The 27,843-nt window shown below is 43.3% G+C and overlaps 1 protein-coding gene across 3 annotated transcripts; it reads right to left on the reverse strand.

The window, feature by feature from the left end:
* On the reverse strand, positions 1-27,843 carry LOC141965562 (C2 calcium-dependent domain-containing protein 4C-like). Of its 3 annotated transcripts, XM_074917324.1 has the most exons (3): positions 27,783-27,820; positions 3,243-3,318; positions 1-1,409 (listed from the first exon to the last, which is right to left on the reverse strand). In XM_074917324.1, exon 3 carries the CDS (start codon positions 1,352-1,354, stop codon positions 53-55), a length of 1,302 nt encoding a protein of 433 aa, XP_074773425.1. In that variant the 5' UTR covers positions 1,355-1,409; positions 3,243-3,318; positions 27,783-27,820; the 3' UTR covers positions 1-52. The 3 variants fall into 3 exon arrangements, with proteins under 3 accessions (XP_074773425.1, XP_074773426.1, XP_074773424.1); XM_074917325.1 differs by lacking the exon at positions 3,243-3,318 and having other exon boundaries at positions 27,783-27,843; XM_074917323.1 differs by lacking the exons at positions 3,243-3,318; positions 27,783-27,820 and adding an exon at positions 1,691-1,748.

A 27,843-nucleotide genomic window follows, 5' to 3' on the forward strand; every position in this document is an offset into this window, starting at 1 on the left:
TTAGTAGAAAACTTTCAAAAGACATAATTAGTCTGTTAGAATGTTTAAAGCATTACACTGACAACATACTCATTAAAGACAATTCCCGTTCTCCTAAGGTGTAGCTCCGTTTCATACTGCACCCTTTATTCACTGCTTTCATCCTTACAGAGAGGCTGTAAAGCTCTTCTTCTGCAATGCCATCAAAAAAGAAGTCCTCATTGAAGATAGGATTTCTGCTTCTCTTTATAACAGTGCTTCTCTGCTTCTGTGCTTTCCCTGGCACCAGGGAGAAGGTGATACAACAGTTTATGCTTTTGGGCTCTACAGAGTCATCATATAAACCCTCTGCACTGATTAGGCGGATCCGCAGCCTTTTATTCTCTAAGCAGTATTCAGCTGAGAGCCTCAACATGCCTCCCTTGTCCATTACCACAGTGCTCTCTCCCACGAGTCTCTCCCGGCTGCGGGTCAGGTCCAGGGGGAAGATGGGAGAAGAGGACATGCTGAAGCTGCGTGTGGCAAGCAGCCCCTCTGAGGCCCGCCTGATGGCACTGGGGCTGTTATCAGTGGAGCTGCTCTCCTCTGTAGAGAGAGAATTGTTCCTGGCCACACTGGATTTGTTCTTGGCTTTCAGCGCTAAGCAGAGCAATCCCTCCTGACTTTGTGTTTTGATCAGGGAGCAGGATCTGGGGGGTGACCTGTTGAGAAGCGGAGAACTGAAAGGGGAGTTATCACTGGAGGAGGCAGTATCACTGTCACAGGCACCTTGCCTGTGCAGAGAGAGATGCTTGGGAGGCAGCCTCACAGAAGCAAAGCTGATAGCGATGGGATCAGACACACTCCCTTTGCCACTGAATGTGTTAGCTCTGGATCGAGACAGCATCAGGCTGGGCAGAGCGCCACGTGGGTCACCGTGGAAGATGGACTCCTTTCTCCTAGTGTGGGGACTCTCCAGCAGAGTGCAGAAGCCATAGGAAGTGGGGGCTCTGGGAAAGTGAGGCAGGGAGAGCGCTGCTTGGGACTGTGGGTCTGAGTTGGTGCTTTCTTCCTCCAGGGCTGGGATCTCTTCAGCACTTTCCACCTGAATGAGATGGGGCAAAGAAGAGCTGGGGCTGTAATCTGAAGAATTAAGGTCTGCATCCTCAGAACCGTGGTCCTGGTGGAAGCCAATGCTCTTAACAGAGCCAGAGGTTGTCAGCCTAGGGGGAATGCAGAATTCTGGGATTCTGTCCGGGGTGAGCACATTAGGAAAAGCAACAGCCCCCATTCGGGCTTTTTCAGGCCCATTTTGGCCAGGTGGCAGTCCCAGGAAGGAGGAGCTAGGGAGGTTTCCATTTTCATGTGACGCTCTGATCTTTTCCAAGAACCACATCACTGTAGCTGGGCTGGAAGTCCTCAGAGGGGAAATGCTTGAAGTACAAATCCACCTGCAGACAGATGCAGAAGCACATAAACATCTTTCTTGACCACGCTACAGCCAAGGAAGGCACAGAGGATGCTATTCAAGGCAGGACTGGCACAAGCTCAGTCAATCCACAGTTTCAGTACAACCCCTGCCCAACGCACTATCTCTACTGAAGTCAAATGGATTTTGCCCCAAGAACAGAACTAAACCACTGAAGAGATAAAACAGCATCGAGTCACTACCGGGGGAAAACGTCCCTCTCTGCTAACCCCCACCGCATTCCTCCCTTAGCACAGAACGTACCTTATCAAGTGCAAGCCACTTAGTTTCCCCCAACAGCCCTCGCTCGCCGCACGGCAGCCTCGGCACCCTCCGCGACTGCAGACCCGCACCCCGCGCCTGCCCCGGGCCGGGCCGCCCCTTTTCTAGCGGCGCCGGGCGCCTCCCACCCGCGCCGCGGCGGAGGGCGGGGGCTGCCGGGGAGGGAGCGGGCTGCCCGGCCGGCGGCCGCGCTTCCCGGCCCTTGCCCCCGGCGGTGCGAGGGAGCCTGCCGAAGGAGCCTTCCACGGGAAGGCGCAGTTTGAGGGACGCCCGACGTCCCCGCGGAGCAGCGGCTGCGCCCTGCGGCGGGTCGGGGCTGCCCTCGCAGGGTGGCCGGAGCCACCCGGACGGCAAGCAGCCCCCCGTCCTTCCCCGGCTGCCAGTTCCTTTTGATTAGTATTTATTTACAGAGGCGTCCCGAGATTAACAAACCCGGGACAAAAGCGGAATTGTCTCGGTGCTGGTTTTCTTCTCGAGATCCTGGCAGGGTTCCAGCATTAGAGCAGTAGAAGTGGGGATTGCGGTTTTTCAAGCTCATTTGAGAAGAACTGCGCTGCTATTCTGCATCTGAATGTGTGCGCGCCCCCCGCCCCCATTATCCACAAAGAACGGGAGACAACCCAGCCCTGACCCAAAATCCTGTCTATCATTCGTACTGAGCAACCCCAGAACCGAACGCAGATGCGGCGAGGAGAAAGACAAGCTGTCTCCGGCAAGTCACCTCGCACCGCAGTATGTCAGAAGCACAGACTGCGCGGCGCTGAGCAGGCGCTGCACAGAGCCAGGTGGGACCCATGAACTTTCTCGCCCCAGTTCTGCAGTGCAGCAGAACTTGAACGGACCTCTTCAAACTCTCTATTATTATTTTGCAAACAGGAATCTTAACTGCAAAGCTAGGAGGGCCTGCCCAACAGGTTGGCTAAATACTTGGCAGAAGCAGTATGCCTGTAACACAGTGATAGTAGACAATTTCTGCCTTTTTGCGCTGAAGAGCTAAAGTCCATGTTTATTGGGTACTTGGAAGAGATAAGATGTGCTCAGAGAAAACTAGTGGGTTACAGGGGCAGGGAACATTTTGAACCTGCTGAAAGATTTAGCTGGGAACACACAAGTTCTGGGTCTGAGCCTTGCCTCTGTCCTGCTTGTTTTACACCAATTAAGCTTCACTTTCATAATAATCCTCTAGTGATTCAAATCAGAGACAGTTCTTTCTGCTGTGCTTTGTAAACACGTTTGAGACAGCCCAAATGTCCCAGCAACATTTCGGTTGTCAATGCTCTTGCAGTTTACTTAAATGGATTTACTTGCTGCACTCATGGTTCAAGTAATTTTGGATCTCATTTAGAGGCTTCCAGTGAGGGTTTGTGCTTCCCCCAGCTAATGAGACCTTTCAGCAGCACAGTGAGAGGAGCTATTGGAGACACTGGGACGCCCTCCTTTGGGAAGCAGAATGCGTGCCACATAGCTGTTATCCCTTCACGCCAGGAATACAGGACTGTACATCATACATTACTGTACATCATACATTACATACCATGTAGCTTCCAAAGAGCAAGTGAGCCTCGTTCCATTATACACAGCTCTGCTTAATACCAAAGAAAGATTTGACTCTAAAAATGGAGAAAAAATAAGAAAATTGAGCTTTTTAGTGGGAACCTTATTACCTCCAGTAACAGTTCACAGAAGTAGTTCAGCTAGAGCAATCATGGCAATTAGCCTCAGGTATACCGAGCCCACAGCTAGCATCTGGCAGTGGTGAAATAAAGTAGCTACCCTGGCTTAGGTACTTAATTTCCATTTAGTCTCTTTAGGCCTCCTCTACGGTTAGTGAAAGGAGCTAGGGTTTTTCCAGAGGGTGATTCAGACTCTCCCAATCTCGGTTGCTTCTCTCCCTCTGGTAACTGCGAAGAGAGTGCAGGTGCCTCGCACTGGGTGGTATGGATCCTCCCCCTTCCTAATAAAGCCTGCACTTTATAGCCATTTAACAGATTGCTGATGTGCTGGGAGTTCAGGAACACTTAAGTACTTGCACATCCCCCGTGGAAGCAGGCACTCAAACGTGTGATTAGCTGTTGAGCTTCCTGTGTTCAAAACGGCTTCTCTTTCCTTGATTAGTTTCAGAGCATAATTGAAATACACTGCCAACAAGGCTTCCTGTTGCTATAAAAAATGTGTCTGCGAAAAGCCACTTTTAAACCGGAAGGAATATAATTTGTGGCCAGGCTTTACTATAACTCCTGTAGCAGTAACAGGTGAAACCCTGGGATCTGGTGGGGGGCTGGAAAAGCTGGGACAAAAGGAACACTCCTACGCGAGCAACACGGGACGAAGTCTGGATTTTTTTCTTCACGCGTTGCACTGATTTTATTTCTCTACCGCCGTTTTGAATTCTCTCGGCATAACGACTCGGCTCAGGAAATGTCGGACCGTGCCCCCTCCGCCGCGCTCCTGGCCGGCCGTGGGGGCCGCGCCGAGGCCGGGGCTGGGCCCGGGCCCGGGGCCGAGGCCGGGGCCTGGCCGGGCTCTCCGCGGGCCCCGGGCCCCACCTGCCGGCCGCGGCTCTGCGGGGCGGGCGGGCCTCGTGCAGGTGAACGGATCCTGGCGGCCGAAACACGTTGGAAACCCGGGTCTGCCGGATCCCTAGGCGCGAAAGCTTTCCCTGCTTGTTCAGCTGAGCCGATTTAAGTTTTTAATTCAGTGTTTAGTTTACAAATTATTTCATTCTCCTGCAAACGACAGCAGTGTCCTGATGATTGAGGTAAAAAAGTGGTAGTTCTACAAGCTCCTGAGCATGGGGGTGTTGTACACACACACACCCGCCCCCCACCACAGTGTGTTTCTGTGAAGGGAGGAGACCATCATTACCCCAACAACTGCAAGGCCTGCCCAGTGCAGCTGTTACAGTAAAAGCCATCTCTACCTGGAACAATCAGACAAATTAAAAACTGTTTTCTAGGTCTTCATCAATGGCACCGACTGGTTCAAGGGCCTGGGCATGCAAGAGGAAACCTTCCCCTCAGGTCAGTGGTTTACAGTGGGTAGAGGCAGGAGGTTTTAAGGAGCTGACAGCCTGTGGATGATGTGCTCCAGGGGAGGGGGAGCCCTCTGTGTCCAGCCAAGATGAGTGGGAAGATTAAAAAGAAAAACTTGTGGCCCTGCTGTGAAAGGGGGAGGTGTGGAAGACAGGCATGGATGAGATGGAACTTAACAGCTTGCCATTCTTAAAGCAACAGAAATGGTTTAGGGCGTTACACTACTTAAAACATGCAGAATTTCCACAGGCTTCTGTGAGGATAAATAACCATGTTCAATTTTATTTTCCTAAAGAAAGCAGCAGTTACTCAGCTGTAGTTTCCTGAAAAAAACCCTCAGCCAGTTGGGTGGCAATTAAATTATTATTTTTTTTCGTTAGAGGTTGGTATCATGAGCAAATGTGTAGCACATTGATTCATTCCTGTCATTTTGACAAAGGTCAAAGATACCTATTAGCAGTTTGCTCACTACTTCTGGCCTAAATCAAGTCTTTCTGCTTCACTTGTATAGTAATGCAAAGTAGTCACAGAGGTTCAGCAAATCTAATCTGAAAACTTTCATCTTTCTTCTCTTATTTTCTATCACAGAGTAGCTTATATTTTACCTCATCAGCAAAGGCAAATTTCTGCATAGCTTTATGAGGAGCATCCATGCTCCTTTAAATGAACAAGAACAGATGCCTGAGTGCTGCTTGGCAGCAAGAGAACAGGAGTGGCAGGGCCCTTCAGGCACTTTGGGACTTCACACAAAATATCTCAAGTGCCTTGTGTCACAGCAGTATGAACTGTAAAAATCTAAAGGTATGAACTAAAGAATTCATTCTTTCTAACGTATTACAATGGTCCTGTAATGAGAAGCTGACATTTGCCATGCAAAATCTGAGAAGGTTATGCTGTCCCTAGTTCCACTGCTACGGAAGTAATCAAAAATAGTTTATCTGTCTGCAGTATAGGACTATACAGGGATCTAACCACTTTTGGCTTTAAATGCATTTTTATGTTTATAATGGAAATTCGAGACGGTACATCTATTTCAAATCTGAAAACACATTTTCATTGTTTTGTCTGTATGATGTTAAATTTGTTTTCCTGCATGCTTTTTTAATTTCTCCTCCTTGCATGCTTTCCTGGGTTTAAGACCCCATAATGCGAAGCACAGCTTCCAGCATGAAACGTACTTCAGATAAAGCGTGGTGTCCAAGGCCAATAAGATTCAGATGCTATTTATGGAAAAGCCGGTCTAGCATTTTAATCAGTTAAAGAAATATTTTCCCCTGCAACAATTTGGTGTCCAGGAGTAGATGAGCTGCTCCAGTCTGTTTTCTCCGTCACACATTCTAACATGAAGTAGAGTCTAACTTTCACTAACAGCAATTCCCATGCTCAGCTGTGTAAAGGAGCCCTCTAAGCAGGCATGAATATGTATAAAGCTGGGAGAAAAGAGATAATAGCTCTAATGAAAAGGGGAATTAAGTCTTTCTTGCATTTTCTGTGTTCAGGCAACCTACCAATAATGACTAACATCCTTTCTGAAACTGCTCATCTCCTTTAAAGCTTAAATGGCATTGTATGGGAAACATTTTATTCCATTCTCTCACACACAGAGTTCACCTATGAACATTCACCAATAAATAATATAAATTTCTGATTAGCCTCATTCCTTATTTCCTACCCAGTCAGCTTGTTTGATTACATTGCTGCTAGTGCATGAGAGATTGTTTAGTACTGATTTCACCTTGAACGATAAAAAACACTCAGTGCCCCCCCCAATACACCTACTTCACTTATCAATGGTTAGTAATTCTAAACCTCAGAAATGTTTTGCCTAGATTTTATTCTACTTGTGAAGCATAAAAAGCAATATACTATTTTATTGTGGAAGTTTAGTTTTATAACCAACATTAACGAGACGCATTTCTGGCATAGAGCAAGTTCTACTATAAAAAAAGAAGCTGGTCCCAAAGAAAAGCAGATCACTGGCTTTGACTGGGTTGACTGAATACCTGAAGGTGACTTCATTGGATAATAAAATTAATTCTTGCTCATCATTGCCCTTCCCCTTGGAAAAGATTTGAAAGTTTTGACTTAAATGAACACTACTGATTTAAGTGTCTACAGTCAACAAAACGTGGGGAATGGGTTTTTTTCAACTTTTGAGGGTGAATAGGTTTTTCAGTATTCCCTATCTACAAAGTCAGTACAAATTCAGACCAATGGGATAAGCAGTTTCGGGATACGTATATTCTCTTCTGTGGATCAGCTTTGTACCTCTTAGAATAGGCAGATGAGTTATGACACCTGAATCCAGGTAAAGCACAAAGAAATAGAAGGTTTGGGAGTTACATAGAACACATGTCACAGAAAGCATTATACATATATAGCAGCTGCATGGACTTTACTCAGGAACAAATTAAAATTTAATTCCAATTATTCAATGAACTGGAGAAATATGCTTATGCAATATAGCAGGTTATCAGGCTTGTCTTTGTCCAGTGAAAGTAAAAAGTGATGTATCATGGGAAAATCTTTATGAAATGTGCCTGGTGAGAGCTAGAAACATTGAAGTCTCATAAAATGCCAGTAATATACAAATTCAGCTTGAGGTAAACCAGTATTGCTGAGAAAAAGCCTCAACATTTTTTTTGCTAGAATATAATGCTGCAACTATCTTAGGATCTGCAGAATTATGTAGTATTTATTGTTCAAGTCTCTTATTTGTAATATTACAATTTTCTGTTGTTTTAATGACAGCATTTCTAATTGGACCGATAGGATTTCTGTCTGCTCACTGTTCAGCTGTAGGTATAATGCTGTAGCCAACATGGTACTGATAAGCAGTAAAATGGACTAGAGAGCTGCTACATACAAAGATCACTTTAGATATTAATGGAAAACCAGATGCATCTTTCACAGCAGTGGCATATAAAGAACTCAAGACTGCCAGTAACTTCATCAAGTAGACTTGTAACACTGTAGGAAAGAATGGAACTGGAAAAAATATTCTAAAGGCTATCAGGATCATGAAATATGTGACACAACAGGTAATTCATTATCTATATTTCCCATGCTTGGAGTGAAACAAGCGCCACTGCTCAGTTCAGCCAATTAACTGGAAAAGCAAGCTTCTTCACACGGATAACCAAGATAAAATTCAACAGCAGAACAGAGTGGATTTCCTAGCACCATCAGAGGGTCTAACAGACACCTAATTAGCCTGGGAAGTTTAGGTAAGCTGATGAAAGGATCCTAAAGAAGGCTGGAACTGGCTTGAGAAAGGAAGAAAATACAAGAGAGGAGGATTATTTAATTGAAAGCAATATGATGGGCAGAATGACTCTGCTTGTTCTGCTTACTTCTGAAAAAAAAAGGGGGACTTTGAGCTCTGTTGCACTGCTCCAACTTGGAAGTATGCATGACTCTCAGTCAAGGCTTGGCAAATTGCTGCCCTGTCACTGACTTTCTGTGATTAAATCTTAAACTTCAGAAGGACTGAGGGGCTCAAAAGGAGGCTGCTGGCATCCCTGTATCTGTGAGGCCATTGTTCTGAAGGGTCACAGGAGAGTAATCTTCCTGCAGTGAATTATCAGTATGGCTAAAGAATGTCTGATCAGGAAGATAATTTCACAGTTTTGTTGCTATGGACATACATTCACTCTGACAGACCAGTCATAAGATCACAGCCAGGTTATGCAGGTGCAGACACAAAGAATGGAAATGGAACTTCCTCTAAACAAAAATTTACATTCTATTGATTACTCTGCAAGTTCCCTTAATCTACATTCTTGAAGCCATGGCAGTAGCAGAGGTGTGCAGGTTAGCCATGCATTCAGGCTGTCAGACCCTGGAACATCAAAGCCTGAACAGTGAGAAGACAACAATGTCAAGAGAGATAGAGCAGTATGGGGTATGCTATGGTTCTTCTTCTTCTAGAAGTGACAGTTTAACATCAGTAGCTAGAACTAGTGAGCACAAGTAAGTCACACTGTTGCAGTGGTTGAGGGTGTAGCAGCTTACCTTAAAAAGCAGTGTTGAGGCAATGCTGCCATGCGCTGGCAGCCCTGAAAGCAAGCATGAAATGCTTTTTTCTGTTGTCTGGTAGGATTTAGGGTACAACTGATTTGATGAACAGTCTTCACCGCTTCTCCCAACTTTTTAAATGACCCTCTGGTGTATTCTGTCAATGCAGAATTGGAGAAGAAAAAGGAAAAGATGATGATTTGACATCAAGCAAATATATTTGTGAAGAGGACTTAAAAACACTCTCCCTAAAGGGTAGATATGCCTCATCTTGAAAATGGAAGAAAGCCTAGTGATTTCTCCCAAAATCTGACTCTTCTGAACAGCACATGTGGGTGGGAGCAAACCTTGCAGCATAGAAGGAGCACATATCCAAGGGAGTGGTGCATAAACTGCCTTGTTAGTAGATGTTTCACATAAGTTTTATAGGGCTGAACATGATGAAAACCTAAAAATTCCCATGAAGTTTCCCAGGAGTTGCAGCTTTATATTGCAGGCTCTGGGTTTCTTTCAAGAATTCTGGGATATGGTGAAGCCACACCCAGAACTGCCCCCAGACTAATGTGTTCAGGTCACTCTTCTGTTGTGGAAGGTTGAGCTTTTATTTGGGCAGACATTCTGGGCTTTCACCCACCAGGCTAGCTCTGCAAGATGTGAATGTTTCGTGATTTCTAGAAACAGAAATCTGACATAGGTGAGAAAGCTCATGCTGTAGGCCACCCTATCAGCATGTTGCAGATTCAAGTGACTGTGAGGTGAACAACATCTCTAAATGTGATAAAAGAGCTTTCCTGAAACCTGGATTCCTTGTCTTGCACTGAGTTCAACTTTGAGTTGTTTGTTCCCTCATACATTTATCTAGCCTGATTGAAGGGCAGACTTCTCTCCACTAGGCCAGTTAATGCTTCTAAGGATTTCCTGAAAAAAAGTCCCCCAAACTGATCAGCTCCTTTCACAGGGGTGTGCTGTCTTACAGCAGTAATGATCACCATTCATCTCATGGCTTTGTAGAGCTACCGTGCTGTGGCTTGAAGCAGGATATACCCCAGTTAATGAAATTTAAGAATTATAGCTTATATTTTCCTCAGGTTAAAAATAAAAATAAAACCAGGCAGTGCAACTTTATCATTTATAGAATTGAGTATTTCAGTTGGAAGGGACCTACAGTGATCACCTAAGTCCAACTGCCTGACCACTTCAGGACAAACCAAAACTTAAAAGCATGTTATTCAGGGCCTTGTCCAAATGCCTCTTATAAACACTGACAGGCCTGGGGCATCTACCACCCCCCTCTAGGAAGCCCGTTGCAGTATTTGACCACCCTCTTGGTGAAGAAATGCTTCCTAATGTCCAGTCTAAACCTCTCCTGACACAGCTTTGAACCATTCCCACACGTTCTATCACTAGATACCAGAGAAGAACTCAGCGCCTCCCTCTCCACTTCTCCTCCTCAGAAAACTGTAGAGAGCAATGAGGTCTCCCCTTAGCCTTCTTTTCTCCAAAATAGACAAGCCCAAAGTCCTTAGCCATGTCTCATCTACAAAGATTTGTTCATTTTAGATTCCCTGCTTAGAAACAAAAGCATAAATACCAAAACACTTCATGCAGCCATCTCTGTTCTGGTAGCCTTGAGAGAAGAACATTTTCTGCACTTTGGTCCAATGCTTAATGTAGTCTAATTTAATGGAAATTCTCGTGAATCCTAAATGAAGTTGTTGCATATAATGGTTATATTGACACCTGTAAGGTGAATAACACACATACTGAGAAAAGCTATTCTTTGTATCCTCTTTGTGCTCTAAGTAAATTTAAATACAAAATATTAAAAATAAACATAATTTTTACTTGCAAATAAAAATGAGGCTTTGTAAAGCAAACAAGTTTCTAAAAAACTCAAATGCAGTAAGGGTCATTTCTATCAAGGTTAAAGAGAAAGAGAGAGAGAAAGAGAAAGAAGAAAATGGATTTAGTTCCCTAGTACACAGTCCTGGCACCGTGCCTGTCCACAGAAGGAACGTATTTCAACCGTTGATAAAATACATTTACATCCATCTCAGAAAGTCAGATTTGAGAAAAGCCATGGATCTATGTGCTCTTTTTTTGGTCATTTTATGCATTGTTTTATTCCTCAAAAAAATATTCTGTGTCAGCAAATGGATAATTAACTACTACTACCACTTTAACCAGGTATTACAGTGTCACTTTGGAAGAATAACTCCTGGGATTTATCTGCTTGTCATCTTCATTCAAGACACAAGGCTAAAACTGTCAAGTTAGACACCACATGCCATGACCCGTGAATTGCACAAATAGCAATACTGAGAGTGTCCTCTACAACTGTCCCATACCATGCTCCAATAGACGTGCAGAAATCTGCAGCAAAGTGATTTTGATTTTCAAAAGGGGGGGAGGGGCTGATCTATACACTGCAAAACACTTACTGCAAGGTTTTATTAAACAACTGGTTCTTAATAACCTTTCCCTCCCAGACACACATGCAAGAGAGTCCTTCCCTAGAGAGCACACATCAGAAACAACCTTAAACTGAAAAGAGAGGAAGGATTAGTGCTCTAATGCACCTGAAATACATGTTCTTGGGGCTTCCCAGCTGGTTGCAGCATGTCCCGCAGGTACAGTACGTATGAAACTTAAATACACCAGATGACGTTGCTGTGTTGAAGCAACAACCTGCTAGTACAAACAAGGCTCATGAGAATGAACAAGGCAGCAAGCCAAGGACATTTCAAAAAGGATAATTCACCTTGTCAAAACATGCTAGAACTTGATTCAGATGTTTAACACTATAAAAACAGGTGTGTTGGCAGACATCACTTCCCTGTAGTGAAGTGCCATGAACTACAAAGACCAAGGTGTCACTGATGGAAGAAAGCTTCTAAGTCTGGCCGTGATGTAGTTGCCCACAGGCCACACTCTGTCCTACTGCCATGGGCTGTGAGAGCCCATAAGCATAACGCTGCTCCAAGGAGTCCCGTGTGGAGGCTCTCTGGGTGTTCCTCCCTTGGCCCCAGCCCCATTCCCGAGCAGACACTGCAAGGGGAGGTGGGAAGGAGCGGCTCTCCATGGCTAGGCAGGAATTCTGCTGCAGGAGCTGCCAGGTAGAGGGATCCTATTGCGTGCAGGGGCGTGTGGAGCACATAAGAACAGCAGCCTCCTGCTGACTTCCTCCTCTCCAGATCATACACAGTAGATCTTGAGTTGTTTATATCAGCTTTCACCTAGACTTTATCTCACTTAAGATTTGAATTGGAAATATTCCTGCTTTGCAGCAAGTTAAGACAGCCAGCCAGTCCAGGAAGCTTCACCTAGTCCTTGCAGATTAAATATTAAAAAGAAAATTTATGAATAATGAAAGACTATCCTCTGAGTAGTGGACTTGAGATGAACATGTCTTCTGTGTGAAGGTGGCACACTGATGGGATTGCCCTCAGTATCTTGATGGGTAGGACATGTAATCATGAGAGCTACATCTTGAAGTGGAATGCATTTCAGAGGTGTATCACTAGTCAGCAGCACCTGATTAAGAAACAGATGGTGCTTGTGGTACACTGAAATACAACATTTGAAGCAAAGCTCAAAGCTAGACTCTTCATCCTTGGACTCTGTCCTCAGCCTTTCTGGGTACAGAAGAAGGATGGTTCTTTCTAAAATTTCATTTTAGAAGGACCCAGCATTCAGCAGCTAGTCTGTGGTTTTCTGTCCACAAAATTGTTGTGTTTCTGCAGAAGTATATTCTGAAATAAGAAATTGTTCCACATTTTTACTTTCCATTAAAAAAAACAGGATCTGCTATAGCCCTGACCCCATAAAGCTTTATACAGATGATCTGTGATTACCTCCCTTATCTCAGAGCTCCCTATGCCCAAAAAATGTTGGGAAAACAAAAGTCCTTTGGAATATCAGTGGCAGGGAAAAAAAAAAAAAAACAAAACCACAACCTGATACCAGTAAGAAGAATCTGATTCTAGGAGCCAATCTAAAGAGCCCCATAGGCTTCAGGCAACTTTGGAAAAAGGCTCAGAATTTTGTGAGGTTTTGGTCTTGAGCAGCAGAGAGAGGATGAAAACAGGCAGTGACAGTTCTGTTATCAGGAGGGAATTGATTGTCTGAAATTTCATTTAACAGAAAATCAGAAGAAAAGTCACAGGATACTGTAATTATACCTTGGGATAAAGAAGCAGTTTTGGGAGATTTTGTGGATCACCCTTCCCCAGCATTAAATATCTGCCATTAATGGTTTACAACCAGAGAAGTCTAGCAAACTGGGTTAAAAGCGCTTGGAGAACAACACTGGCTCACAGCAGCAAGCAGAGTGTGAGAAAGGCAAGGATTTTCTTTGACAAAATTGCTTCCAAGTCAGGGAATCCATACGCATGAGAAAATAAACACTTTAACTAGTGCTCCCAAACACAAAGAGCTTAAACATATGGCCAGCTATTACTGTATAAAGAAAAACAATATGAAGTTATTGCTGTCACACACATATTCCCACTGGGAAAAGTAGAAGTCAGATCATGTGACCATAACAGATTCTCTGGCACTTAGTAAAAACTGTTACATTGTGAGGAGCTTTGCTTAAGTGGGGAGGACAAAATGAAACCTGCTATTGTTCAGTTATCTCATCTTCTTTCATTACATTAGGTGAACTTTAAGTTTGAATCTAGCCTGAGCCTCTCTCCCTCCCTCATCCCCCAGGGCCAGCCGCCTCCCCCTGGAGCAGGCAGTGTGAAACACATGGCACTTCTGTGGTGGGAGCCTCCTCCATCCCAAACACTTAAGAGAAAACAGGCAGTAATTTCATTACAGCATATGTTTCACTTGAGGCTTTGCGTTACTCGAGAGCATGGCAGAACCTGACACTTCAGCTGTTGGGACACTTGGGGGCTTTTTGCTACCCATGCATGTAAAGTAAAAGATACTTTCCTCCGTTTTCTAGCACTTACAAATATCTTTTGTCACTTACTTTGTCTCAGGTAACATAAGAAATACAATGAAAGCTCTGGAAAATGCTTCTTTAGCACCAGTCTTATAAGGAGCTGAATGAACAAGTCATTGAGAAGAAGGAAGGAATACCAGGAAATACATTTCCAGGCCATAGGTGTGGGAAGCACTGCTCTTCCTTCATGATCAGCAGCATCATCCTCAGAGCTGAGTGTGAAACCAGCCAGGTGATCCAGCAGGTTCTGTGTTTTCTTGCCACCTGAATAAATGATAAAAGCAGCTTCCTGGGCAGCAGTCTTGTTCCATCCCTCATCCATTTATATGCAGATAGTCAATCCTGTAAATGCAGGGAGGGCAGGGGCCAGCCCCTCCCAAGTGTCTCAGAGGCTAAAAGCACCTGAAAGCTGTTGTTTCACAGAGAAAATCCCATCCCTGGCCTCCAGGACAGAGATTGCTTTTCATTACTGTGCCAGAGCAGTGTCTGTCTCATCAGCAGTCCTCAGACAGTAAGGCCAGGATCAGAAAGCCATCAACTTGTTCCTGCTGCTTTTAATTAAGCAGAACTCATCAGCAAATGGAAAGCCAGCAAATGACACAGGCACTAATAAGCACAGTACTACAGCTTCTGATATTCCTAGTATTGAGCTACATAGCAGCAGCACCCTCACTCCAGGTGCTGTTTGCTCTTATTTGCTCTTTAATAGGATCAACTGAAGTTGGGAATTACAACCGATCTTAAGTAATGAAAATATTATACTCAACAATTCACTGATCGGCAACTTCCCTAAAGCGATAGCATTCAACAGCAGCGAACCTGGCAGTCAGGCCAGAGGAGCTTCAGCCCCCAAATACTTAACCCCACTGTCCATTCAAGTATCAGCCATTTCAGGCAGGCTGAAAATCATTAGCAACTACTCTGCTTCCCCTGTCAACAATTTGCCCTCCTCCAAGAACATAATTTAAATCTTTCTGCTTTCTGTTAGATCTGAATCAAAGAGCCTTGGAAGTCGTAGAGAACCCCAGTGACCCTGGGCTTGAGGCAGTTTTCTAAAGGAAATTTGCCAAATGAATTACAGGTTTGTAGATTTTTTTTTTCTTTTTAAAGTTTGCACTGGTATCAGGAAGCTATTACTACAGTTACAGTGATACAAACCCTTCAAGGATAGTTTCAGTAGTACCTGATCTTACTTGGACCATGCAGGAGCACATTTCACCCACTGAAAAGAGTGTCAAACGAGGGAAAAGAGCCCTCCTGGGCTTGTGTTATTATACTGAATGCTTTGATTTTGAATATTTTTGAAAAGTGTCTTCAGTGTGCTGCCCAGCAAAACTCTGGAAAAGCATTTACTAAATCATTTTAAGTTAGCACCACTTCATGTCCTCCAGGCATAGCAACCCTTTATGATTTATCTATATGGTAAGATAGCATTAAAAGAAAGAATTAACTGAGGATTGCTATCAGTGGATTGGAAGATTGATTTGATCACAGGAAAGGCAAACAAATTACACCTTTAGAGGGGTCAGTGAAAAGCTCAGCATTAAAATAAATCACCATCAGACCCTGGAGACAGAACAGCTGGGAATGGGCTGGTACTCCCTCCCTTCCGTCATGCTGGCTTTACCTCTGTGTAATCCTGCTGACTTCAGACTTTGACTGCACAAGTGAGAAGAGAATCACATGCCAAATATAGGCCATGCTAGCTTTGACCGAACTTAGCAGTTTTAACTCTAGAGTTACTAATATTAATGTTCCTGTCTATCCTGAACGTCTTTTTCACTGGGGCACTGGAGCGCCACACAAAAAATACAGTGTTTTAAGAATGTTTTTTTATGAGTGAATTGCTGGTATATTCTTGTTCATTTATTTTATGTTTCTTTTGAATCAACATCTCACTTAAAATCTGTAATGTCAAGAACAGTAACAATTCCCTTCTTCAGAGCTCCCAAAGCAGATTTCATGTCTTTTTGATTTTTACTAGATTTTTTTCAACACCAATCCTTTTATAGAGCACAATTTCCATGCCACCCTTTTATTTCTCTATACTGGTGCTAGTCAGAATATAAATCCATTTATCATAGTTCTTCTCACTCCCATTTCTATGCAACTGAAATACCATAGACTACTGACCAAAAAAAAAAAAGCTAATCTAGCAGACTGGGAACATTGCATCTCATAAAATCTTATTAAAACATTTGGTTGATAGCATTGCCTCATTCCAATTTATTTCATCTTTTATCTTTTGTCCTGCTGTAGATTACACTTTACTCCAGAATCTCATTTTCCTCCTCTCTTAGAAGTCACGCACCCATCAGATTTCTGCCATATCCAAATCCAGCTTGTCTTAATGTATCAAATCCATTTTCTAAACCCATTCTTGCAGATGTTTGAAGCAGAAGCAGCAGCCAAGTCATGATAAGGCTTTGGCTGTGTATGATTGATCTAGAGATCCCTCTCCTGTTACCAACTACTGTTGGTATTGGAGTTTCTCTTTGAAGCCCAGATTATTTTTACAAGGCTAGTCTGCAGATTATGCCAGTTTTGGACAAGGAATGCAGGGCTGGAAGAGGTCACCTCAGTCTCTGAGCACGATCCCTCTTTATTGCAAACATTGCATTATCCGATTCCACATAATCATCTTACCCTGCTGCATCATGAAAGGAAGTCAGATTTCAGCTCTACTTCTCCCAAAGGAAAGCAGTTCTAGATCCCAATCACTGCAGCGATCCCTCCAGGCTAAATTTATTCACAGCCAGACCAGGCTCATCTGTCCTTACACCCATGTTTTCCTAAACCTCACACAATTCTCTCCCTTCTTCTCACAGTGTTCACCTTCTGATGCTCTACAGAGGACAGTTATTTCAGCCTTTCTGCAGATAAATGTCATGGTCTTTTAGTCTCCTCTTATAGAAGACAATAGTCCTATCCTTCCCTGTGATAGGTCATTTCACTAGTGCTTTGTATAAAAGCAGGAATATTCCTTGTATCTGAGGTAAAGAGAACTCCCAATACATTCTCTGTTAAGCCTAAGGCACTTCCCTCAAATGGCTTCCATTTTGGTGCAGAGGGTTTTGCTCTTGCTCTTAACTACAAGACCATGCATTTTGCAGCTCTGAATTTCTTCTGGTTTCTTTTACTTCAGACCTTAAGGAGAGCAGTTCTTTTTCCCTTGTCTTAAAGGACCAAAGTTTCTTTACCCCCATCCAAATCCTCCCAACACAGTGTGTTTCAAGTAAAGGTTTTCTTTGTATTAGAGGGGAGAGGCAGAATACTTTGATTCTGGTCATCAACAGGACCCATATAAATTATATTTTCTGGACAGAGGCTGGAGAAAAATGTGGGGAAACAGTCTGGTCACACAGTTGAAATTAATTGTCATCAGAACTTTGCAAATGAAAAGTTATGTTCACATCACTGATCCTTCAAAGGGTAGTTGTGAGCAGAGATGTAGAGATGCCTTGTATGTGGAAGAAGCCCCAGAAGCACACATACCACTGCTTTGCATGAGTCTCTGAACCATGAGCTGCGTGTCACCAGACAGAAAGTCCATGAGGTTTACTTACAGCGAGCCCTGTACTGGAAATGCCATCATTTCACCAGTGTTCTTGGCATCTACAGCCAGTTTCTCTAAAGAGTGGCTAGTCAAGAGGAGAACATTTCAGAAAAGAAAGAGACTATCATCAGTCACTGCTCCTAGATAGACTCATTTCTCTCTAAATTTCTCCTCTAATTTCCTAGGTCAAAACTTCTCTCGTTTTCCCATTCTCTTTGCTCTCCCTTCTTTGCCTGAATCACGATGAAATTCCTCACTGTTTGGCAACTAGCTAGCAGATTGTTGGATTGCAATTAGACATACATACATGGTGCCACCTGCTATATGCTTTTATTTCTTTTTGGCTCTGGAACAGCTGTTGGTTTCAGTTTTTGCAAATTCATAGTGAAGGAGAGGAGAGGTTTTTTGGTTTTTTGGGGTTTTTTTTTTGTCAGATGCTTTAATTCTTCTGCAGGATATCAGGGCATGTAACAAACTCAAAAGAAAATTTAAGATCATAGGTAATCATCATGTTTTACATTAAGTTTTGTCAGTGAAACAGTAGACATTTAATGAGTTTATATAAGGAGTCCCCAGAGTTATATAGGCCCACAACCACATCTGTTTGTCCTGAGGATTGTTTGGGGTTTTTTTAACCTGATTTTAACAATATGGACAAAGTAAGCCAAACAACTGGAAGTTTTTTAAACCAATAGGTAGGATATGAAGTTATAAAGCAACCAATGCATAAAACCTGAAAAAAGGTGAGATGGAAAAATCTCATTGCTCTATCTTGAATACTTCATTCAAAAGTGAGGGAGACTAAGATATACCATGCATCATTTACATGTTTTTCAGTTCACTGACCCATAAGCCAATCCTTGAATTTAGCAATAATAGGGCATAATTTTCTCAAAAGCATTGATATGTCTCAATTTTAGCATCTTTTGTCAAGCCAGCTGTAAAAATGCAGATAAAACTTGATGTTGTGACAAACAGAGTTCTCAGTTACCTGGGGAGAAAGGAATCATGCTACTGCAAAAGCCCAGAGCTGGCCATGTTCACTGAAGTAATGGCTCTTTCCTCTTGGGGAGACTCACTGAAAAGTAAAGGCTTGCCTGAGTTGTATGAAGAGGGCTCTGGTTGCAGAATCTAGTCTGCACCACAGTATTAAACTCTCCACAAAAACTTGAGAGCTATTCCCTGTTGACATGGTTCCAGCTAATAAGTATAAACAAAAAGCATCTTACTTTATGGGATTTGTTTGGTTTTATTTTGAGACTGTTTTCCCCTCAAACATTGCACATTAAAATAACAGAACTGGTGATAAGCCTAGCTCCCTGTTAGAAGGGCTGTACTTTGGCATTGGGTAGGAGAATACTTAGTATTCCCTCATTGAATTGCTCGTCAGAAACAGTGTCTCAGCACACAAGAAACATCTGCAAAACCTGTCCAAGAGCCAGAAAGGGATTTCAAGTTGTGAGACTGGTAGGCACTATTGCCCTGTGGCCAAGTTTTCTGAAGCAGTATAAATTTCCTTGCAAAACTACAAAGTTGTAACTGACTCCCTCCACGGTCATAATGCATAGAAAATCTAATGCCATGCTCTCCCTTTCCTTTTTACCCCTTGTCTAATATCTTTGCTATTTCAAACTGTAACCAGTTCGTAGCTGTTTCCCAGCACCCAGTGCTGTTGCACATCTCCAGTCACACATGACTGGAGAGCACCTTGTGGTGGGCTGGGCTGTACCTGCACTACAGTGCTGGACCTCTTCCCTACAGTGGGACAACCTGGCTGGCATCAGAGATCAGACCCAAGGGGACTCTAAGCTGATTGGGATTTCTGCTTTGCTTCAGTAAGATTTAAGCCATCCAGCTCAGTGAAAAGTGCTTATGGTTGTTTTCAAGGAGGGAAAGTACAAAGGAACTAAGTGTGTAGTCACAGAGTTGCAGATATATTTAGGCACTCAGTAATGTGAACAGACACTTCATAGAGGCTCTTTAAATAACATTTTAAACAGCATCTGAATTATGTGGCTTGCATTTACAGCTCAGGTGCTTTGACAGTCTGCACTGCCTATCTACATAGGCTGCTACATGCCTTCCTCAATTCAGTCCCTTAACAGTACAGCTCTCACTAAAATATACAGCAAAACATACGGATTTCAGCCACATGCCATGCCCCCAGCTACATCTACTCAAAAAGCCAGCTATTTCCATGTCATGGTTTGAGCCCAGAGGGCAACTGAGCATCACACAGCTGCTCACTCACTCCTCCCTCAGGAATGGGAAGAAGAAAATACAGCAAAAGGCTCCAGAATTGAGGTAAGAACAGGGAGGGATGATACATCCATTATGGTCAAGAGACAGACTGTAGGGGAAGAACATCATCATCAATTTAATCCAAACACCACTATCACCACCACTTAACAAGCAGAATAGGACAGTGAGGAGCATTACCACATCGTAAAAACCCCTTCCCCCCACCCCTCCCTTCTTCCCTGGGCTCATCTTTGCTCCCAGTTTCTCTACCTCCTCCCACTAGAGGTGCAGGAGGGAGCAAGAAATGGGGGCTGTGGTCAGTCCCTCCCAGGGCAGACTGGTCCATGAACTGTCTCCGACCTGAGTCCTTCCCACAGGCTGCAGCTCTTCCCGAACTGCTCCAGTGTGGGTCCCTCCCACGTGTTTCAGCCCTCCCAGCAGTGAACTACAACCGCGGGGGCTTCCCACAGAGTCCCAGACTTCTCTGGGCGCAGCCCCTGCTCCGGCGTGGGGTCCTCCCCGGGCTGCAGGTCGGCATCTGCTCCCCCGGTGACCCCCACGGGCTGCAGGGCACAGCCGGCCCTCTCACCACGGGCTGAGGGGGGGCTCTGCTCTGGCACACACACCCCTGCCCCTTCTCCTCTCTTCCACTGACCTCGGTGTTTGCAGAGGTGTCTCCTTCACAACTCCTTCTCCCAACTCCAGCTCCCCCTCCCAGATTGTCCTTAAATACACTATCACAGAGGCATGGCCACCATCACTGACTGTCTTGGCCTGGCCCAGAGGTGGGTCCAGCTTGGAGCCGGGGGAGCTCTGAGAAGCTTCTCACAGGGGCCACTGCTGTAGCCCCCCCTCCCCTGCTACCAAAAACCCCACCACACACACAAACCCAACACACTCCAGCCCCTTCTCCTGACTTCCAGACAGAGATGCACCTCACCCAACCTCCTCCATCTCTGAGTATTGTACTATGAACATCAGTACTTGCTGAAAAACACCAAAATGTCCCACATAAGCTAGTGCCAATTCCAGCCACTGACCAGGAACTATGGAAAGCCACAGAATCCTCAGCACCTAGGCCTTGCCCCCCTTGGTGTATGAGCAGCATAACCCTTGAGACCTCATGAATCAGTCGTGTGTTCACATGCATGGACTCTGGTGACTTGAGAAGAGACTGAAAGGGGCAATCCCTGACAAAGCCTTTTGCTTTACCACTGAAATGACAAGTGGTACAGGGTTAGGTTTTTTTCCCTAAATTTCAGTGAGAAAACCAGTTACTGACATGGAACATCATTTGCTGAGCTAAAATTAAACTTTGGGGTGAAATTACACATTATTTTATTGGTCAAGACTAAATGATTTATGTTCATCATTTCAGTTTCCATTAATTCTAGTGCAGTGCAACAGGATGGCATCTTGGATCCAGTTTCCCCACTAACGCTAGTCCATATATTCAGAAGTATTTTGATTTTATTCAAGCAAAGTCACCGCTGCATTTTCATTTAGCCTTCATTTCCCCTTATTTCACTGGGAGAAGCATTCATTCTTTTTTTCCATCTAGGTTGAGCTTGAAATCTGACATGGCTTATTGACATTGTATTTCTACTTTCTCATATAACTGAAAAGTGAGTCACATTGGAGGACTGATGCACATCATGGGTCTGTAGGATGGGGAATTAAGCAGTAAACCATTTAAGATGGCTGTATTGAAGGCACACTACCTACATTACAAACAGGAAAGCAGTAGTGAACCCTGCTTGTTTCATGAGGCAGGCTTCATCCTGGGTTGATCCCTTGCTGCACGTCATTCTTAAATTTCTGACACTCATTAAAACATGTATTTGAGACCTCCTGTCTGAGGGTGGCATTATTCTGATACTTTGCAATCATTTTCCCTGTACTCAGAAGTGCCTCAACACAAGGGCACTATGATCATGCAAAACCCTGGTTGCTCTTACTAGCTCACAACAGATTGCAGTCTCTGCTTTGGAGAACTTTCAGCTGAGCAAATAGAAATCTGCCTTACCAAAGTGTAATGCATAAAAAGAGGAGAAAACAGGGGCAAATATAAAGTGTAAGATGATTTCATGTTGTAAATCTTAACACAAAAAGGCTGCTCCTGCTTACAGCTGACGTGCTCAATTACTTGAAGAGACTGGATTCTAGAAGTAGACGTGGCCATATCAGCTTACTCATGAGTTACTCAGATAAACTGATAGAGCAAATACCAACTTCTATTTTCTGTTTTCGGCAAATCCTCCGAGGCCAATATCCACCTCACAAAAAGGATATATAACCATTGCAAACATACGTGACAGATGCTGCTCAACCATGTCCAATTCATAGCGTGTCAGTGATATCCCTTTTACTATCTCCTAGGCAAAGGTTAGGGCTCAAAGATCTGTGGTTACCCCTATGGCACAGATGACTCCACATTGTAGCAACCGCAACAATGTAGAGACTGCACAATCTTCCCCCCCCCCTCCCCTGTGTCAAATCAGTTTGTGCAACAGAAGTGCACAGGACTGCATTATGTTCACAAGACTGTGGAAGGTAACTACAGTATCAAAATATTTACAAAATGGAGTCCAGGTTCCTAAACCTGTAAATGAAGTACAGTTACAAACACTTTCCCCACATCTGTTATTCTTGGGCTGCAGTATATGATGATAAAGTTCAGTTCAGGCAGGTAACAAGCAGAGAAATCTCTCACATTTTTAGTGACTAATTACCTTCAACAAGAGACTTAAGGAAAATATGTTTTTTTCCTTTCTACTTGCTTCCTACACTCAAACATGTACAACACACAAGAAACTAAAGACATGTTTCTTAGGCAAAGATTGAGGTATCTGCAAAACTTGCATGCCAGCCTCTGAGGGCAAAGGCTGGCACTGACAGTGGAAAGCATGCTACAGAGCCTGTTCTGTTGCTGCAGGAGACAAACTTCTTCCTCCCTAGGTGGTTAAGAAATATTTAACCATTTCAATTTTATAAGTATAAAGTAACACTAAGTAAAATGCAAGTAGAACTGCTAGGGTAAATCATATTAGGATAAAATTGAATTAAATACTTAAGGGATACAAAACATATCTGGGCAAGCTGTGTTTGTAATTTGCACAATATCTCTAGTTTGGCACCATTACATGTTATTGAAGGAATGCTGAAATCATCCCTAAGGCAGAATGGTTACATTTAATGGTACCATCAAGTACCGCTTTCTGCAACTGCCTGGCTCTATAAACAGCCTCAGCAGCAGTGAATGGAATAGCCCAGCGCATTGTATCACATGGGTTGCCATTGCCAGCTCTCTAAAAAATACCTGATAACACAGAACAATTAATACTGTGATGTAGCTATTGCTTCAGCATCATGCCAGCCATTTTTAAGATTCCCTGAACACCTGCATAGAGAAAGAGTTGATGTCTGGCAGGCCAAGGGTCAGATACTATCTGACCTTATGGTCTTAACTCAGCAACACCTTTAAGTGTCTGCTTAGCGGCAAAGGAGGAGGATCTGCCTCCTCACTTCACTGTGTACTTTTCCTCCTTGTCAGGAAAGCGATGATGCTAGTGCTCATAAGCAAGCTGTGGTAAGGCCTAATCCTGCCCCATGGACTTCAACAGGACTTGTGCCATCAACTTCAACAGGTGCAAGATCCATCAGTAAAGGATAGATTTTTCACAGATAAGGGCGCAGATTAGCAGGATTTGTGCTGATTTTCAAAATGGCAGCAAGGGTCTATTGGCCTTTTTAGGTGGCAGGTACCTTTAGAAAACTGGTCCCTGCCCACTGAACCATTTTTTCCTCCAAGAAAAAGGATGCCACAAGAGACCTAACTGACTTTACCTTTTCATTATTGCCACATTCACAGCTCTCAGCTATGATGCTATGGCTGTCATTCAATCCTGATGCTAGCTGCTGAACCTGGGCATAGAAAAAGAATCAATAGGCTTTGTCAAGTGGTAGAAAGAGCCAAAGAACTCATGACAAACAGGAAAGAGATCTAGCAGTGCCAACAGTTACTGAAACTCTGTGAGAAATGTATTTAACAAAGTGGAATTTTTTTTGAGCATTGTAACATGTAGATCAATTGACTACACATCTAATTGCATGGATGATTTATCCCCAGATACTGAGTGCTGTACACTGCAGCACTTGAGTGTCATTCCTCAACATGCAATAACGAAGACTCATTTTTGCCCCTAGCATAGCACATTCCTGCCAAATCCATGAATATTCATTTCACATAGAGGTAGCTGCACCTAAAATTGTGCAGATAAACCTCTGCTGTATTTATTTAGATATCTGGAATAATCTGCAGTCTGGACTCCTACACAGAAATACAGATCTCTGGCCAGTTTAGTGGCCACAGAAGAGATCACGCTTCTAGGCAAGGGAAGTGTATTCCATCTCATAAAGCCCAGAAGACAGAAACGTTTGGATGTGTGCCACTGGAGAAACTTATTCACTGGACTCAGCAACAATTGGAGACATTATTACAGTTCATTCTGGATAGAATTGTGGAAAAGTAAAAGCAACACTTATTAATGAGATGATTATTCATAGACTGTCTTTATCCCCCTCTTCCTCCACCAATTCAGAATTGGCTGCTTCTAAGTCCTTTCACAAAGCCTCACAATAACACAAGAGCCTTCTCTGCAACTTTGACATCTGGAACAACTCTCACATTTCTCCATCTTGCCACTTCTCCTTCTGTCTTCAGACCTCATAAGAGCCCACAGCTTGCTGCTCTGCTGGAACAGTGAGATTTTCCTCAATTGTTCTGTTATTTTTCATATTTCATTTCATGTAGGTCTAAGTATTTTGTCTGTACATATCTATGAATGTCTGCCACCTTTCATAAACCAGTTTTATCTAAAGGTGGTTGTTGTTTTTTAAATGGTATCTGTTTGATTTATGTAGTGGATAATTTTATTTGGAAGGCACAGTGGATGCATGCTAACCACCAGAGCTGGCTCAAGGCTTCTTATCAGCATAAGCAAACTAAATTGTGCTGCCCTGAGGATGAAGTGCCTAGGTTACATCCAGAGCTGGCTTTTTCTGCCAAAGTGACCAGGATTCAGAAAAGGCTCACATGCCCCATTTTCCCAAAGTAGCTGCTGTTTCATACGTTCTCATCCCCCCTTGTGGCAGCAGCAGCTGCCAGTCTGGTTTTCAGGGTTCTGTCAGGGCCCATTCTGCCATCCCGATTGCTGCCTCCTTTGCCTGTGCTTAGATCTAGCCCTGCCAAGCTCCAAGAGATTAGCCTCGTTCAAGAATAAAGAAAAATCCCAACCTCAAATCTGCCTGTGCTTTCAACCTATGTATATACCTTCATCTCACTAGAAATTATTTATATATCAATAATCTTGCTTGCAAGGTTGAAAGACAAAATTATGTGCATCTTTATATATAGTATGTGCCAGTTTCCACCTTGTCTGGATTTTAACTCTTAATGAAATCTATAGCATTACGTTAAAAAAAACACCTCTGCCAAGGTCATTACTAATTTCTTGTCTCTGGTAAATAAATTAGGTAGGTATGTTCATGTATACACGTTTGTGCAGGCACCTACTCCATTCAAAAGCGAATGTTCGTGTTTTGTGCTTCGAGTGATCAAAATTTTGCAAGGGCACTTAAAAAAATAAAAACTATAAAGCCAGATAGGCACAATGCAGGGTGTAGAATGGTATGTAAGGGCCTAAGTATGTGCCAGGTTCCCATTAGGATACATGCCCCAGTAAAGTCTAAACTCATGCTCCACGATTAAGAAAGGTTTACTATACTACTTCAAAAATCCCACAACACACTTACTCTCTGAGCACAAGGCTGCAGTGATGTAAGAGACCTGCTCCCCTGCTGCGTGATACCTTTTCTTATTAGCAACTGACCATGAAACGCATAATAGTTCACATTCATATGCAATATATTCCAGCAAGGAAAGCATCGGAGCTGATGCTTTTGCTGTGCTCTCATTCCCCCTTCCTGCAAGATGAGGAGGAGAGCATGTAATACAATTCTGGAAGGAATGCAAGTCTGTACTGAAAGAGTGAATTTTGCCCTTGAGGTGATGAATACAATCAAAGAACAAACCATTTTGCAGAATTCATTACATCTGTGGAAAGAAATCCATGGGTCTGTTTTCCAGAGCTGGGACAGGCTGTCTCAGGTCCAGACTTGCAAAGTGCTGGGTCAGCTCTGGAGAGGAAGGGGTGGCTTGGCAGAAATAGTAAAGCTGGTTAGGGAGTAAGGGAAAACTGCCAAATCCACAAGTCCTGATTACAATTAGTAGATTTAATAGACTCTTCTGTTATGAGATCTTTAAAACGGAAAAGAAAAGATTAGAAAATGTTTAGCCCTGTTCTAATGCGTGTAGTTACATCCCCGTACATTAGCCGCCCCAGGGCACCCGACTTCATTTGCATTACACAGGCAGCAGAAAAGGGATGGAAATGGCCTCTTTCAGGGACTGATGGCCAGAGAGGGGGTTTGATGTGCAGCACAGGGCTGGCAGTGTAGCTTGAAACAGAGAGGATGGGAGAAGAAGCAACGCCAGCCATCGTTGGTTTCCCACCACCCAGTAGGAGGTGAGGCAACTGAACGTAAGTGAAGCTAATCCTGAATGCTGAAATGTCCCCAAAAAACAGAAAATACAAAGGTGTCTCACAGCTGAGCATAAAATTAACAGAGCGCTGTTAGATTTATGTTCCCTTCAGACCTCAGGCATGCCAAAAGTAGTACAGTTCTCATTAATAACTGCTGTTATCATTGAAAAAAAGGCTGCTAAATCATTATTGACTTAATACATCAACAAGAGACCACAACAGTCAAGAGATTTATCGATGAAGTCACAGAAAAGGTAGCTTACTTTTGAAACGGCCTACGATAAGGATACATAGGAAACAAAATAAAGGATGCACTGATCTATTTTTTCTTAAATTATTCCATGTAATTTGTATTTTTATAGTAATTATGTGCTGTCAGTAATTTCATATGAAGAGTGTGAATTTTTCATTTTACTGAGAGAAGATCTAATTTGCTATTCCCATGGGTGAAAAGCTGATTATGTATGAATTTGAAAATCATAAATGATTAATTACTTGGTTGAGAATGTTAGCCTTATAAACCTGGTTGGGTATGCACAAACAACAAGATGTGCTCTGATTAGAGGAGGAAGCAGAAATAACTGCACTAGCACAAATATCTATAAAGTGCCACTGTAAAAAGAGAACATCACAAGATCTAGACATCACCTAAAAGTTAAATACAGGCCATCTCGATACGCACAAAGAACATGCCCACAGGTAGAGGTTGTCTATCACTGCTGAGCAAGCAAGGACTCCACTTGCACATTTACCCTTAAGATGCATTATGCAAAAGTTACGAGTTATATATAATTATACTCCCCCACTCAGTGTCAGGAGTGGCTCTTTTCTTCCCACACAGTCCTTGTACAAGCTGATTTACTTCATCAGGTTTTTATAATATTGCATTCTTCACTCATTTGGATAGAGTTGGATAAACTGACTTAAGACATTATTGTAGAAGACAGACTACAAAGAAGCTACTGCCCTCTTTATAGTAACTCCTTTTGTCCCTGATGATGTAGTTCTATGCAGCCACTTTGTTTATGGAAGAAATCTCCATCCACATACTGGGACCTTTTTCAGAGCTCCTCAACCTATTCAAAGCATTGGCACCAGCAATGAGGACTAACTTCCCTTACCTTCCACCCCGCTTTTTTCTCAAACATGATGTATTTGTCAGCAATACAGTAAGAGAGTGTTGAGTAAATACACTAGCATATTTCTACCACACAATAACCTATGTTTGTATGTAGGTATACTGCTTAACAAAAAGAAAGAGAAAGGGAACTTTATCACTTCTATTTGAGGTGGCCACAGGATTTGGTTCACACACTAAAAAAACAAGAGACATATCAGGAATCCAAAGATCTAGGAAGAAATACCAGATTCTCACAGGGTATGTGAAGAACTATTTTAAAAGGCCAGCAACCTGGTACAGCAGCAGTAAGCACTCAGCAGGGCTTCCTTCTTGCTGTGGAAAGAGCCAGAATCATAAGCCTTTGCAAAACATACAAGCCCACCTGCCTGTGCTCACAGCACCCACTCAAACTGCTATGCATCAGGTGAGGTACCAGGATGAGGGAAATAAACAGAAACGGGGAAGAGAGAAATGGACCGAGGAATGAATGCTTCCTGTCAGCCAAGATGACTGATGTCTTCCTGTGCTCTGCACTACCACGTGTCTTACCTTAGAGGTAAGCATCCCAAGACACAGCTCCGTTTTCCTGTGATTTCATTCCTTGGCTCTT

The sequence above is a fragment of the Athene noctua genome, chromosome 13, assembly GCF_965140245.1.
Source record: "Athene noctua chromosome 13, bAthNoc1.hap1.1, whole genome shotgun sequence".
In the NCBI taxonomy this organism is placed as follows: domain Eukaryota; kingdom Metazoa; phylum Chordata; class Aves; order Strigiformes; family Strigidae; genus Athene; species Athene noctua.